At 41.3% G+C, this 13,268-nt stretch overlaps 2 protein-coding genes across 4 annotated transcripts in view; one reads left to right on the forward strand and one right to left on the reverse strand.

Annotated features, from left to right (window-relative positions):
- The window catches only part of LOC110841265 (uncharacterized), a 71,177-nt gene extending 66,682 nt beyond the window's left edge, over positions 1-4,495 (reverse strand). The window contains exon 1 of one of the 2 annotated variants that reach the window (XM_022086655.2): positions 2,643-4,495. In XM_022086655.2, the coding sequence (XP_021942347.2) occupies positions 2,643-3,114 (472 nt within the window). In that variant the 5' untranslated portion in view covers positions 3,115-4,495. The remainder of the gene's footprint in view (positions 1-2,642) is intronic. The other variant, XM_022086654.2, reaches the window with a different exon arrangement.
- LOC110841293 (uncharacterized) overlaps positions 1-13,268 on the forward strand; it is a 265,608-nt gene that overhangs the window by 36,231 nt on the left and 216,109 nt on the right. The window lies entirely within an intron of this gene.

The following is a 13,268-nucleotide window of genomic DNA, read 5'->3' on the forward strand; positions in this document are numbered from 1 at the left end:
AATGTTTGCTAACGTTCAGACCAATATTTTTAATGTATCTTCATTCTGACAACGTTAAGATTAAAATGTACACAAAATCATAGAATCTGTTGTTATTTTAGTGTGTGAAATGTCGTCTCTTACTTTGAGGTAAGAACACAGACTGATAATCTTTGGAGATCAAAGGCCTGAGGAAAAATTTGGACCCAATACATGGGAAGTAACAGGAGATGGGGTAATTTAAGTTCTGAATAACTTAGTAATGTTACTCGTCGCCAAATATTGAAACGGTGATTGAAAGAACGATGATCATACGCTTTCTAGTGGCCAAGTAACTAATTAACCCTTTGAAGCCGAAGATCGTCTAAATATTATTTATGAATTCAGTCCGTACCGCGAAGAAAACACTACACCTCACCATTACGAAAATCAGCTGGTTAGCCATTTGAAGCCGAAGCTCGTCTTCATAGTATTTACGAATCCAGACCGTACCGCGAAGAAAACACTTCACTTAACCATTAGAAGTCGAATCAGGCGGTACCACATAAGATTTAACATCCCGGTGAAAGCCTTAATGTGTTGTAAACGCTTTTAACTCAATAGCTTTCTTGTGAACACGAGGTGTTCCTATGAGGGCGACAACATAGGCCTACAACTGATTTATGTTAACATTTATTTATGGTTTACTTGTCACTGACTTGGTTACGTTCTTCAGTATAGCAGCAGGAAGTGAATAGTCTCACCAGGTGGTGAATTCATCGATAATGCTTGCCTCAACAGGACGACCACCGATTGGGTCTCAACTTTTGGTTCGTTTCTGGAGGCACTGATGACCTTACGGGCCTCAAGCCGTTCTCAGATCACGCTTTGATAACCAGTATTTTATGCGAAATTCGCATGGTTACCACGTCAATAGGGAAATTAGGAAAATTACACCGATAATGAACGAGTGGGTGCAATTGCTCTCATGTATTGTAAACCGGATTTCCATTCCGTGGATCGGAGTTTGATACCGGACGAGGGAGTAAATTAATATTTCTAGTGGATAAGCTTGCGTAGGGGAGTGTTTGTTAAGCTACTTCACTTTCAGTTTCTACTCTGTATACCATTCTATCAAATCGTTTAGGGATGTACTTGAACACATTTTTAATGTCAAAAACAGTTCGTGCTGTAGGTTTTAGTCGACTGAACGTTTTCTTCTGAGCAGTCAGTTCATTGTCAGATGGAGTACAGATCGCTCGCTTCTGTACCTTTAATGTTTCATGACTAATTTAATTTATGTGTGTATAATGAACTTATGATGGAGAGGTCGTACCTGTCGATCGCGTGAATGTTTAATCTCCGTTAATTGCGATTACAATTGGTATTGGATGTATGTGACTGTGATAAACCTTGTTGGACTAATTTGACCCGTATTTTGCATGGGATCTGAGTCGGAATTATAGTTTTGTCAGCGTCTATTCATCACACAAGACACACACACACCCATATATATATACACACAATTAAACATGTCAAATTATTTAAAATCTACAAACTTCTTTTGTTATGGCTGTAAACGTAAGCTGTAGATGACAGAATACTTTAAGACATTCTGTAGTAATATCAAAACGATATTAGCTTTAAAACGGTATAATTTTATCTACAGTGAGTAAACATGAAATCAGCAAGGCGTGTGAAGTCTTACCATAGCTCGTATGCATTCTTCATTTAGTATTAATTAAAGTAGGCGTTAAAGTTTTTCATCCGGGTGTTTTATTCGCATAAACTGTATTGATATTGTTTGTTATATATCATGTCTATAACAAACTATTACTTAATGACCAACTACATGCATGTCAGATTTTCGATGTTCAGATTCAACATATTTTGATAAACAGTGTTGACATTAAAGTCCTAATTGACACGTGGATCTTCAGCAAAGACGCGGTCAACTGTGTAAGATTTGAAGCATTTAAGGCGACTGAATGAAGTCCAGTCTTCCCGGGCGATTAGCCGTTTGGCAATGGAAGACTGTCTGTACTTCCATCATGAGCCCTGAAAATGGAGGTAGAAACAGTCTCCGAAACGTTGGATTTACAGCGTCATTCTCACACGGTTGACCAACGTGGATGACTTCAACGAGTGAACAAGCATACATTCATATAATTTCTTCCGTGGGCGCGTGTGCAATTGAAACCGTGGTGCAGTCTTTCTTGAAAAGTTAACAGTTGCTCATCTGGTGAACAGTCTGCACACTTTTATGAACCCAATGTTTATTACCGTGCTTACATTAAACCACCGCTGGACTCAATTCTTAGTAACTTCGATCTGTCTTATTTTAAAATGGTACTAACCTCCGATCTAAGCCTTGGTCTCCCAGAGGTTTTCCTGCCAAAATGTTCTCTTCTATATGGAGGTATAGCTTACACATGAACGTCGGCCATACATTATAAAGAGAGTTTATCTTCACACCCTGGTCGCTTCACCCCTAATGAAATAATTCCGTTCCCATTACACAGGAGGGTAGGTGTGCTCCAAAGCCGATATGGACTTTGTGGGGAGGAGAAAAATCCAGCCCTGCCGGGAATTGAACCGTGGCCGTCCACCCCACAGTCTAGTTGCGAGTACGAATTATATAACGAACATAATTATTTGAATCGCCGAAGTTAACAAGGACTCACCTCTGCCACTCCTGCCGACGAACCTGAGGTCATTAAACTTGGCCACCTGGTTCTTCATGACCGCCGTGCAGTTGCGAAGTTCCGCGCAGTAATTCTCGTCGTTCCCCGCCCGAACAGTGACCAGGGTGCCATCCAGCACGTCCCCGAGAGCCACAACTTTGAAGGCGACGGGCAAGGTCTTGTTGGATCGCCAATGGTTTGGCAGAGATGAGCAAAGTAAGTAGGGACTGCCAGTACGGACAAGTTCTCCCGGGTGTTCCGCCTGGACTTCCCTGAGGACTCGCTCTGTCCACCAGAGTTCTTCAGTACCGCCGGCAGGGTTGCTGCCCCCGCCACCGCCCCCGGCATCGCTGTTACAGTCGGGGGCGCTCTCAGCCATTGTCCGCAATCGCTTCTTGCAACTCAGGAAGCCGTCGTCCCCTTCGGCGCAAGCTGCAGTTGACACCGGTGTCACAAGACCCGGCAAATGCATTGGGCGGGATTCGCTCCAAGCCACGCGGACACCTGACGACAATCAGATCACTTGGTCTACACCACTAATCTTCTAACAGTCTCGGGAAAGGCAAGTATTCTTGACATATTTCAAACATTAGTTTCGACACATCTTATGGCAGTCTTCAGAGTAAAAAAATTCTTCCTGAACACTGAACTATTGTCCAAATTACGTAGCGCAGGGTAATTATTTTTCTCCTGCCCTCAGAAGCAGCAAAATCCTCTTCGTATATTTAGGGGACGTTCCGTCAAAGTTATATATTCATGTCAACAATCTCCAATCCAAGAGAATCGTGAAACATACTTTTACTTCGCTTGGTTTTTGAAAGTCGTGTGATGAAACTGTTATTCCGATATCTTCCATTTAACTTCGATTTCTCTCTTAGGTAAATATTTCTAATCAACTTCATTAAGCATCCAGATGTAAAATACGTTTTTTATAGACTTATGATATTTATTGAAAGCTGTATTAAATGTATCATCGTCTTACTTTCAGATGGAACAAACGGTTTTGATATCTTCCGGATTATCCCATCACTCTTTGAATCTTCTCTAAATCGGTTAAGGAATCTGATATAGATCTATATCATTAATTAATCTTCACTTACAGTTCTTTAAAACTCAAGACTATATTTATATCCGATTGCTGAATTCCTTTCAGCTGCTGTAATTGTTCTTTATTGGTTGGTTTACAAAAATTAACTCATAATTAGACTTTGTTAGCATTTCACGCCTGAACAGTACAACATTTAAACTTGGCTAATGATTTGCAGTAGGAGTTATGACTGTTATACGCAGCTGACGTTGACTCTTCGAGTTATTATCAAGAAAACTGCAGATTCTTTGTGCAAAGTTAGTGTAGAATTCTCCTGTTAATGCTGTGTTTCATTGTATGTAATTATGGGCTACTCTGAAAGACAGCTGTTCTCAGTGACCTTGTTTTTTCAAATGTGACTTTATTTTTCTGTAGCTTTATAGTCGATGAAAGACGCCAGTGACACACTATATAAACACATTTGCACACAACCCCCAAGTAATTTATTCAGTTATTACATTTGGTGTATTTATTTTACGTCATATGTCGAAATCACTATAAATTTGCAGTGAACACTGCTTGGAAAACTTGCGCGTTTGTTTCTCACTTGCATGCAACACTTTGCTTCTGCGTTGCGTTGAAACACACGCGTCAGAACACTCTGGCACTGTTGCTGTCAGTATCCGCGGGATCGTGATGTTCGCTTTGGCGCGTGTTGCGCGGTGTGCAGGGTAGACGAACCTGCAGGCGCTACGTCTCTCGCCGCGCGCTTGCAGCCTGACTGAGCGAAGTCCTCGTCTCGAACTGTCTGTTCCACGGAGGAGCGAGTAGCCTGTGGTTTTCCCATGATTGAGTCAGACCCAATTCTCTACAGACCGGTCACCGGTTGGCTGCAAATTGCGCATGCGTCATAAGAGGAGGCAGTCTCTCATCTCGGAAAAATACTATATCTCATTTTTTTTTATTTATATTTGTTTTCAACGAAGTGTCAGTTATCTGAACTCTGTGTTTTTCTGTTTTGTCCCCTAGAAGGGTAGACTACCATGTGTCGCGCCGATCTGTTCACGTTCCCAAAACACCAGTCATTCTTAATGAGGTTTCTTGCGAGGTTATTTTTCGAACTACTTGCTGGGGGGTGGTAAATTGAAATAGGCCTCGACCGCATCCTTCCTATTTCTCACTTAAACCTTTGCGTTTGAAGCAGTGTCATGTAACCTTAGAACCAGTCATTAGTCGCTCATAGCGCATTCACAGTTGGGTGCCTGTAACTGGTAGTGGTGGTTGCATACCAGATTATTTCAGGGGTAGAATATTATTCAAACCACAATTGATTACGCGTTCATCGTCGGTTATAGCAGTGCATGATGCTCTGAAAATGTTGCCTAACTTTTATTCTGACGTTTTTTTGTCCAGATATGTGACTGTCTTCTTTACTGGCTCATTTCTGACTGGCTGATAGTTGCTTAGCTGTTCAATAAGTTCCTTACTTTAGGGTACCTTAACATTTAACATCGTAATAAAAAAATCCAATTCATACCTCACCTTTGGAATCCACTTCTCTTAAGAGATATTTTGAAGTTATCCTTGTATTTGTTCCCAAGTGATCACTTCTGGCGTTTTTCCCCTTTATCTCCGTTACCTTCTTGTACCAAACGTCGTGGTTGAGTGGTTAGCACTCCTGCTTCGTACTTGGGAGGTTCCGGTTTAAAATCTCGGCCTGGACGCTGGTTATCCTGCCTGAGGTTTTTCGTGGTTTTTCTCAGTTCCTCGAGGCAACTGATGGGATAGTACCTTAAGTTAGGCCACCGTTAAACGAACCGTAAATAACTTCTCCTCCGACTGCTATTCCTTCTTCAGTGTCCGGTTCCACGGAGCTGAGCGTTGAGGTTTTGATAGTGTAAGCTAGGCTGTTAAGATGTTTCTCCAGTTAAACAGTAAATTAACATGGGAAATATATATACAAGAAAAGGAAACTTGTTTAAGGAAACCCGTGGTATGTAAATTGAAAGACTTTTTCAAATAATTACTTTTTGTCTAATTTTTATCGTGTAGTATAAAGAAACGCAGTTGGCCGCGGTATTGATCTGCAGTCCATTTTATGATGTCGATGATGGGGTTGTGGTTAGTGATATGACATTTAAATGGTTGTATATAATAAATGCGCTTTCGAAATAGGCCTGTAGCTGCCCTGTGACCATGTACAAATTTGAGTCTGGATTACGTTACCACCAACTTTGTTAGAGAATGTAAATCAAAAACAGATGCAAGTTCTTCTGAAGGAAATTGTTAAACATAGCCTGCCTTTTCTGTTAAATTGCTTTCTTAGACTGTGTCCATCCAGGCGTTATAGAAACCACAATGTTTCGCATGTTGTTTCTACTGCCGTCTTCAGGTGAAAGGAGGATAAAACCTAATCTTTTGGGCCCCTGATCGAACTGTTGTATTTCTGTTTAGTAAAGAGCCATGTTATTTCAGCTGTTTCTTATTTCTTAAAATTTGTTTAAAATTGGACCTTAATAACGGTCAATTGACACGAAGACCTTCACGTGTTTTTGCGAGCAGAACTGACAGGGTGGGGGATTTGTACATTCACAAAGGTTAAAGATCGGGGGATTCCCGCGTGGGGGGAATCCTCAGCCGGGCCAGTCATTGAACTTTGAATCATCTGAATGCACTTCCCTTCTTCATACTTCTTAAGGTTAGCGTAATTCGAGTGCATGGCTTGTACTCTGTCTATACGAAGGTAGTTTTTCCTTTGAAAGTTTTCCATAAAATTTCTAGTCGCATTTCATATAGAAATGTAGTGAATTCATTTCATTAATTAATTAGTGGGCTGGTGGGCAAACCAGAATGAAAGAGACCACTGGGAAGACCTAGACGTAGGTGGGAGGATAATATTAAAATGGATCTTAGATACGTGGGATGGGGTGGAATGGACTGGATTCATGTGGCTCACTTTTTGGAACCAGTGGCGGGCTCTTGTGAACGCGGTAATGAACCTTCGGGTTCCATGAAATGTTGGGAATTTCTTGTGTGGCTGAGAGACTGTTGGATTCTCAGGAAGGACTCGGCTCCATGGATTTTGGAAGTAATTGAATAAATGGTAACTTGTGTGAATAAGGAGATACCGCACACGTGAGAAGCGAGAAAGAGTAGTGAGGATGTGATGTGGAAGATTGCTTAGGCCACGCGGAACGTCGCTGGGGCAAGGAGAGATGGGCCGAGGTTCCAGCGCCGATATGTATGGCCATGGCTCTAGATATTCCCAGAGACGCAATGGGCGGGAGAGGGCGGAGCTAAGGGGGTCAAGGGAGGGCCCTTAACGTCGCAGACACGCCCACCTACATGTTGCATCGCCGGCAGCGCCCAAATTTGGGCACATAAAAACTGATGACTTGCAAGTACGATGTTCACGACATGAACCTGTAGTAGGAAACTTTTTTTTTTTGCACGGCGGATTTTAATTGAAAGTGGATCGATCCGAAAATGAGCAGGTGGATTTCAGGTCCGCTGGCTGAACGAGTAACTTTATCGTATAAATATATTATTTTTTTAAAAAAAAAAGTTTGAAAATAAAATTTTGACAAAAACGAGCTGATGGGCCTCCCGTTTTATGAATAAATTTTGTTTTATCATCTTTGTACTCACGGCCCTGAGAACCTGAAATCTCAGCCTTCAGACAGTCGACTCCAACACAAGTCGACGCACTGTCTTCGTATTGCATTACACCCACACTCGTCTGTCTGCGCCCCAAGAGATGTGCAATGGCCCTGACGAAGCAGCACGTGTTCATTCTTCGGCCCTAAATTAGGGGCACTTGGTTGGATTCGGAGCGAAGGTGTTTCAATTTCAGTCCGAAATGAAACGGAAGCATCATCTCAAGGCATACTGCAGGGCGATACCATTCCTTATAAAATTGTGTACTAAATTTTGTCAAAATGTAGCAAGTGCGCGTTCAACAATGATGATGAAGCCACGAATATATTAAATGTAGCTGCAGACAGCCGACAAGGGGTGGTCCTCCAGCTTGGGAGTGGAGAACGTTTAACAACGCCTTACACTAAAATATCAGGATGTTACGAAATGTTTCACAAGGGCTTGAATTCTTAAGAAAATATTGATGGTATAGGCTGTTCTGAACACGGTAATGGACCTTCGAATTAGCCAAGAGAAAGGAGCAGAATTTCTTGACAAACTGTTCCACTATCAGCTTCTCGAGGAATCCTCTCTGTGGAGCCAGACTTTTATGATGGATTGAAGAGCAGATTAAATTCGGGAAAAACTTGTTACTAGGCCACTGATTTTTCAGAATATTTTACTATCCTGTGTTTCGTAGAGAATCCTAAAGAAGGAGAATTTGCCTATACTGAACTAACTGTAGGCCTACCTGCTGTTTTGTGTGGGTGTGACGCATTGTCTCTCACTCTGAAAACTCACAGAATGATGAAGGTTAATGAACGACGTTCCGAGAAAGATGTTTGGAAAATAAACTCATAGGCATACATAATTATAGTCAGCAACTGAAGGAAAGAGACTACTTGGAAGACCTAAATGTAGATGGGAGTAGCTGTAGGGCCTGATACTAGGACACATCTTGACGAAATTGGGTGTGAAATGCGTTGGATTGAAGTGGTTCAGGGCGGAGTATATTACCAGGCTTTTGTAAACAAGTTAATGAACCCTCGAGTTTCATAAACCACGGAATTTCTCGGAGCGATCTTCGATTATGGACCTTTTGTAAGTTATACTACACCCATTTTGCGTCGTTTCATCTTAGTGAGTTTCTCTTGTGGCTGTCTACGTGCGAAGAAGGGCGGTAAACCACTAGAGGGTAGAGGGGTAGGTAATGAATAAAAGTGTCCCCTTTTGCTTCTGTTTTGTGGTCGTCTCAATGAAAATATCGAATGAAGGGGGCGGGAGGTAAATAAGAAAAAGTTTGTGGGGTTAAGAAAATAGTTAAAACCGCGACGCAATTTGACCGAGGTTATGACTAACGATCCATTAAAGCATTCAGTTAGCGGCGGATAGCTGGCACCCACCCTCAAATGCTGCCAATACCGCAAAACCACGAGGCTTTCAACCATGCGTCTTCTATTCTTTCATTCTTTTGCCACAAAGGAATTTTGCTCAGGCGGTATTTAAATTATTAGTCAAACCCGGTTGGTTTGTTAGTATGTTAGTTAATCGGTCACCTCGGAAGTGGATTATTATTATTATTATTATTATTGTTATTAGTGTTCTGTCTGACGACAGGTCCATATGAACAGGATCCTTCCATCCTTTTCTCGGCCTGGGACCTGTTCATATACGTTCTTGGCAGATGATCCAGAAGTGGTTTGCCATTGCCTTCTTCAGTGTGTGAATGGAGTAATTGTTGGGATGCCACGGACGAAAACTCTGTGTTGCCTAGACCACGACCTTGCCCAACCGCCGGGAATCGAACCCGAGACCCCAGGATTACAAGGCCAGCGTTCTAACCGCTAGACCACCTCATCTTATTATTATTTAGTGTTCTGTCTGACGACAGGTCCATATGAACAGGATCCCTCCATCCTTTTCTCGGCCTGGGACCTGTTCATATACGTTCTTGGCAGATGATCCAGAAGTGGTTTGCCATTGCCTTCTTCTGTGTGTGAATGGGATGCCACGGAGAAACCGGGGAAGCCCCCGGAGGAAAACTCCACGGCCTTGCCCAACACAAGTTATAAATTCGGGCACCGCCTGGAATCGAACCCGAGACCCCAGGATTACAAGGCCAGCGTTCTAACCGCTAGACCACCGTGGCGGTTGAAAGTGGATACTGGTGTTTAAATCTGGTTCAGGGGTGTACAGAAGGAAAATAAATATCAAAATTGGAATATGTTGGGAAAAGTGTGTGACGGAGTCGTAAATCCATCTATAAACGTGTTGCGATATTGCAAATTATTTGCTTAAAGTTCACAAAGTGAACTCATGATCGGGAGAGTGTATGTGCGCCTGTTTAATTTATATTTGAAAATATTTTCGATATCTGTAATTCTTAACGTAATGTATAAGAAAAATAATATTAGTTTCTATCTAAATACTGTTTTATCCGCAGTGTTTATTAGGTTCACGACAGTTGAGTTAAATTCGGGCATGAAATGAAGATCGGTGTTGACTACCGGAACTGCTGCGTATGCAGAATCTGAAAGAACCTTGGGCAGAGCAAATGTAGCTCTTGAAATTTTAGCTGTCGTTTTTCGAACAAGTTTTAAGAATATTGTGGTTTTGAATTACATACATGCACGAAGATGGCTGTCTTCTGGGTTTTAGCGCCGTGTAGTCTGGTAGAACTTTGCCGACGTTTCAGAGGTCGTTCCTGCCTGCGTCATGAGGACGATGATAGTGGTAATTACTTTTCTCACCTTTTTATATACTTGACATAAGAAACTCAGAATTAAAAGCAGATTACTCTCCTGAAGAGGTCATCTTCTGGGACGTTGCTCTATATAATTTAGTGAAAATTTACCGACGTTTCAGAGCTGCTTGCGTTTTCTATCATTAGGGTCTGATGATGGAGACATTAAGCATGTTAGAATCTTCGGTGAATTTCTACCTGACTACACGGCGTAACATTGTAGTAGGCAGGACAGCCTGAAAGTTGATCAGGTTAATCATCTTGTTCGAGGTTTACAATGTGTATAAATTCACCTCCATGTCCTTAAGGTTCTTAGGCCGAGACACGTAGCCTACAACACTCCCATGTATGATTTTTCCATATGGAAGTTCAAGTTGATTGTCGCAATGGGCATCCCTGCTACTGCATAGAAGAAAACCGCTAACCAATGTAGGTGTGGTGAGGTGGTGGAGTGTTTGATATGAATAAAGTGATATTTTTTTTAGCTGCGAGGCGACAAAGATACAAACCACAGGAGCGTTTCGTCGCTTCTTAGCTTCAGGGCCACTGCTTTTATGAATGGAGTAACGGAAAATTTCACAGAAATAAACACTGCACTGCACACATGGACACTGTCAGTAGAATTCGTGATGAATCGATGAAAGTGTCTTCTGGCACCTCTCCCGTCACGAAAATGACGTTCCAACCGAGTGTCGAACTGAGTCTGACACAAACAGATGGGTGTGGATTGAACTCGCCATATGATCCAGTAAGTGGACCGCAAATCGAGTCCTTTGCTGGTCTTAGTAAGACACTCGGAAAATTACATTCCTCTACACTATCGAGCTCAGCGTGATAAATTAAAAATTAAAACAAATTCATTAAAATTTTCTGTCGTGCTTCAACAACAAATGACAAAATCACTAATAACTGATAAACGACTACAAAAAAGTTGCATATAAGAAATTATTATTAAGTTTTAAGTTTATATAATTGTAATTTTTACACACCTGAAGATGGTTCATCTAAGAACCGAAACATGTAGTGAGAAAGTGATGTTCTAAATGTAAATCGAATGTTTCGATAAGGAGCATCACATGGTATTTTAATTATCTTAATTTTAAATTTTAAATTGTGATTAGACGGACAATATTAATTAATTAAACAAATGACAAGGATAGCGGACGAAGAAAGTGTTTTAATATGATTATTGTGAGAAATATTTAAAATATCAAGCCAGCGAAAATTGAATAAGCGAACAGCACCATGATATGACGAAACAGGGGTGAACAAGACCTCACTGTTATTGCCAGGCTAGGTAGACCATGTGTGTAGGAACATATCGTATAGATAATCCTTTAAGAATTAGTGCAGTTATAGAACGTGTTTTATGTTGCGGGAAATTCCATTGTTTTGTCTTTGCTTTTAACCGGAAATGCCCTCATATGTTCTTACGTAAGTGGCGAAGAGTAATCCCCGCAAGATGATGCTGGTATTGATTGGCCTTCACCTTTAATGAAAGTTGCGAAAACTTGGAGAATGTCCCAACAGAGGGAGACGGGGAAATACCGCGCACCTTGCAACCTGGTCGTATGAGAGACTGTCAGAAAGTCGATTTATTAAGTACGTTTATATCCTGAAGTGATCGACTTAATCGTCGCAGTGGATAACGGTACAGTCATTGTGCGACTCATAAATCGGTTTTCTGCGCAGTTCCTCTGGAGACTGAGGCACATCGTGGGGTGAGGTTTTCTATATCCAGTTAGTAGAAACCCTGCCCATTTCTCTGAAGCCACGTTTCCTGCTGATTCTACACTGCCATGTTTTATTCTTTCAGATGTTGCAAAAATGGAAATGTAATTTAAAGTTCTCAAGGCGGCGAACATGGCTGTCCTCCTGGTTGCTTCAGAGGTATTTGGTGCCTCTTAAACGTCGGTAAACGTCTACCACAGGGCATGGCGCGACAACCCAGAGGACAGCCATCTCGAAACGTAACTGAAAGCAACATCTTGGTTCTATAATTCTTGAGTCTCTCTCCTTTCTTCAAAGTCTGCTCCAGAGCGGAAACTAGCTGCTAATTAGACCCAGTTGATAGCAGCTGTTCAGTTATCAAGCAGGAAAATGACCGGCCGTCGTTTCCCATACGTCACTTGTTTTACTAGATTATCAGAGTCTGCCCAAGGGCACAAGCATCCCAGCACCAACCACAACTCATTACACTGCTCGCTGACAGCCATTTTATACCGAGGAACGACGGTTCTTAAAAGAAGTGGGCCCCACGTGGGCCGAACAAATCGCATTCAGAAATATGTGAAATTATTCTTTTGGTCCTCATCTGTAAAATTACGAAACTACAACTTTACGGAAGTTTGATTCTGCTCCCAAGGGGCTCTAAAGATAGGCTTTTTGTCGTCTTTCCCCCTCCTTACCTGAAGATGGAAGCAGAATTCACCTTCTGAAATTGTGTAGTTTTATAATTATACAATGGTTAAAGTGCAGATTACCAACGTCAGAAACGATCAGACTTCGACCACATACAAACAATTCACGATTATTAGGTTTTCTCATTAGCACAGACACTGAACGCTGAATTTGGCGGCCATATTTGTCCATCCACGTGTTTTTCCCCACTCTAAAACCACGCTACTTAACGGATTTGTTATAAATTTTGTATTGATTGTACCCTGGAGCATAATTAATTTAAGTTTGAGTCGGTTTTAATTGACTCCTTCTTTATTTTAAAATCAAATCGAACATTATCGATCTGAAAAACCGATCATCATACGAAAAAATGGGCCCATTACATTTGAAAATATTTTAGATGTGTAAATAGTTAATGAAGCGTAGTGTGTACAGTGTGTGATTAACTTTAAAACAACGAGTAATGTACTTAAGTGCGTAACAAATGAAATTAAGGCTAATTGGGCATGTGATCACAAAGAAGGAATTTGAAAAATCTGTAGTTTAAAATAGTGGTGAATTCTTTCTTGTTCTGTATTTGAATGCCCGTTGTAAATTGATTTCAGCAAGCCATTCAGGCTAATTTCTTAGAATTAATGCTACATATGTAGAGATAAGCAAATGAACTGAGTAACTAATGCTGTAGGGTCTTTAATGAAAATTTGGTGCTGACTTATAAATTTCAAAGTGGGGGCCGTATTAATGTCAGTGGGAAAGCGAAGACATTTTAAATCCCTTACTGAAATGTTTGAGACGACGTAACAGGAAGTAATAAATATTC

The sequence above is a fragment of the Zootermopsis nevadensis genome, unplaced genomic scaffold (genome assembly GCF_977971745.1).
Source record: "Zootermopsis nevadensis isolate Lab colony 2312 unplaced genomic scaffold, Znev_1.0 Znev_ptg000030l, whole genome shotgun sequence".
Lineage (NCBI taxonomy): Eukaryota > Metazoa > Arthropoda > Insecta > Blattodea > Termopsidae > Zootermopsis > Zootermopsis nevadensis.